Below are 1,471 nucleotides of genomic sequence, written 5' to 3' on the forward strand. Positions count from 1 at the left end.
AATGTATTAAAAAGTAATAGGCTGTGTATTTTTGAAGGTTAATTTATTAATTTAGTTTTGTTTATAAATCACTACTTTCATTTTAGGGCTACCCAGGAGAAGATAGTACAGTCCTAGGACCACCTGGGCCTCGAGGTGAACCAGTAGGTCTTTTTCTGAAATTATTTTGACCTTGCAAGATATAATGCAGTTAGTATAATAAATTCACAATACCAATCATATCTTTTCAAGGAGTTTTATTTTGTTAGTTTCATCACATGGTTTGATAGGAGAGCAGTATTTGTGGTCTCAAAATCTAAGTGATATGAAAGTCTTGGATATAAAAAATATGCAGGTCATGATCCTTAACATAATAAATAGGTTTAATATAGTGACTACCCAAATCTAACTTTCAGCACTGGATGAGTGATAATAACTTTCACAAAGATTATCAAAAATTATATAGGGCAGATATTTCTTTCATTATCAAATTCAGATTTATTTCTTTCTGATTTAAATACTTTTTATAACATTTTGGACACAGTTGCCAGATGATTTCAAAACCTTCTGGCCACTTATTAGAACCAATAACCTTTAAAGATCACTGATCAATATAGTCTTATAATTAAGCATTTTAAAGGCTAACTGTAACCATGGTTTTTGAAAAGTAGCTATTATAGCTTTGATTATCTGAATAGCTGTCTCTATATTCATGTTTGCCTATTAACACTGTCTAAAGAACATATGTAAATTAAATGGGTAAAAAAAAATTCTTAGTTCACAGAAATAAACATAATTAGCTATATTTTCCATTTTTCACATAGTATCACATAGGATACAAGAATTCTAAGGCACAAGGATCAGAATATGTAGTCATTCCTGATATTTTGATTTCATTTTTTGGAGATGATTGAAAATTATACTTTGGGAAATAGAAAAGATTCTAAAATGTTTCTGATTAAATCAAGCCATCTCATATAGACATGAATTTGTCTGAATGAATACATAAGTTTCATTATCAAATATATTCTAGTCTCTCTAAACCACTAAGAGAGGGAAATGTATGGAAACGATGTAAAAATTGAAAAGCACATGGAAAAAAATTGGCAAAAGGAGCACAGCAGTGCTTGTTTATTCCAGATTCAGGTATGCCAGAATTAAAGAATGTCAGCTGAACTATAATAAATCTATTAAAAATCTCACACAACAATGGTAGTTTCTTATACAGTAGACATGGTACAGGCATGAAATTTAAACCAAGAATAGTCTAAATAATTAAAGCAAAGTTAGAGATGGTTGTATTTATATTATGTCTATTAACTTCATCTACATAGGAGTAAGTTAGAGTTTATAAATTAGTGCTCCACAATAAACTCTGTTTTGCCAACTAACTTTAAGTTTCTGTTCAGACAGTAGGTCCTAATATGCAATAACTGATATTTCAAGTTCATGTTAGTGTTGATAATTTGAACAGTTTATCACAAAAAAAATT

The 1,471-nt window shown here is 29.4% G+C and overlaps 1 protein-coding gene across 1 annotated transcript in view; it reads left to right on the forward strand.

The window, feature by feature from the left end:
- Positions 1-1,471, forward strand: part of COL24A1 (collagen, type XXIV, alpha 1) — a 342,918-nt gene that overhangs the window by 266,827 nt on the left and 74,620 nt on the right. Inside the window, exon 41 of the mRNA XM_012661028.1 lies at positions 87-143. Within this exon, the coding sequence (XP_012516482.1) occupies positions 87-143 (57 nt within the window). The remainder of the gene's footprint in view (positions 1-86; positions 144-1,471) is intronic.

The sequence above is a fragment of the Propithecus coquereli genome, unplaced genomic scaffold (assembly GCF_000956105.1).
Source record: "Propithecus coquereli isolate 6110/MARCELLA unplaced genomic scaffold, Pcoq_1.0 Scaffold7, whole genome shotgun sequence".
Lineage (NCBI taxonomy): Eukaryota > Metazoa > Chordata > Mammalia > Primates > Indriidae > Propithecus > Propithecus coquereli.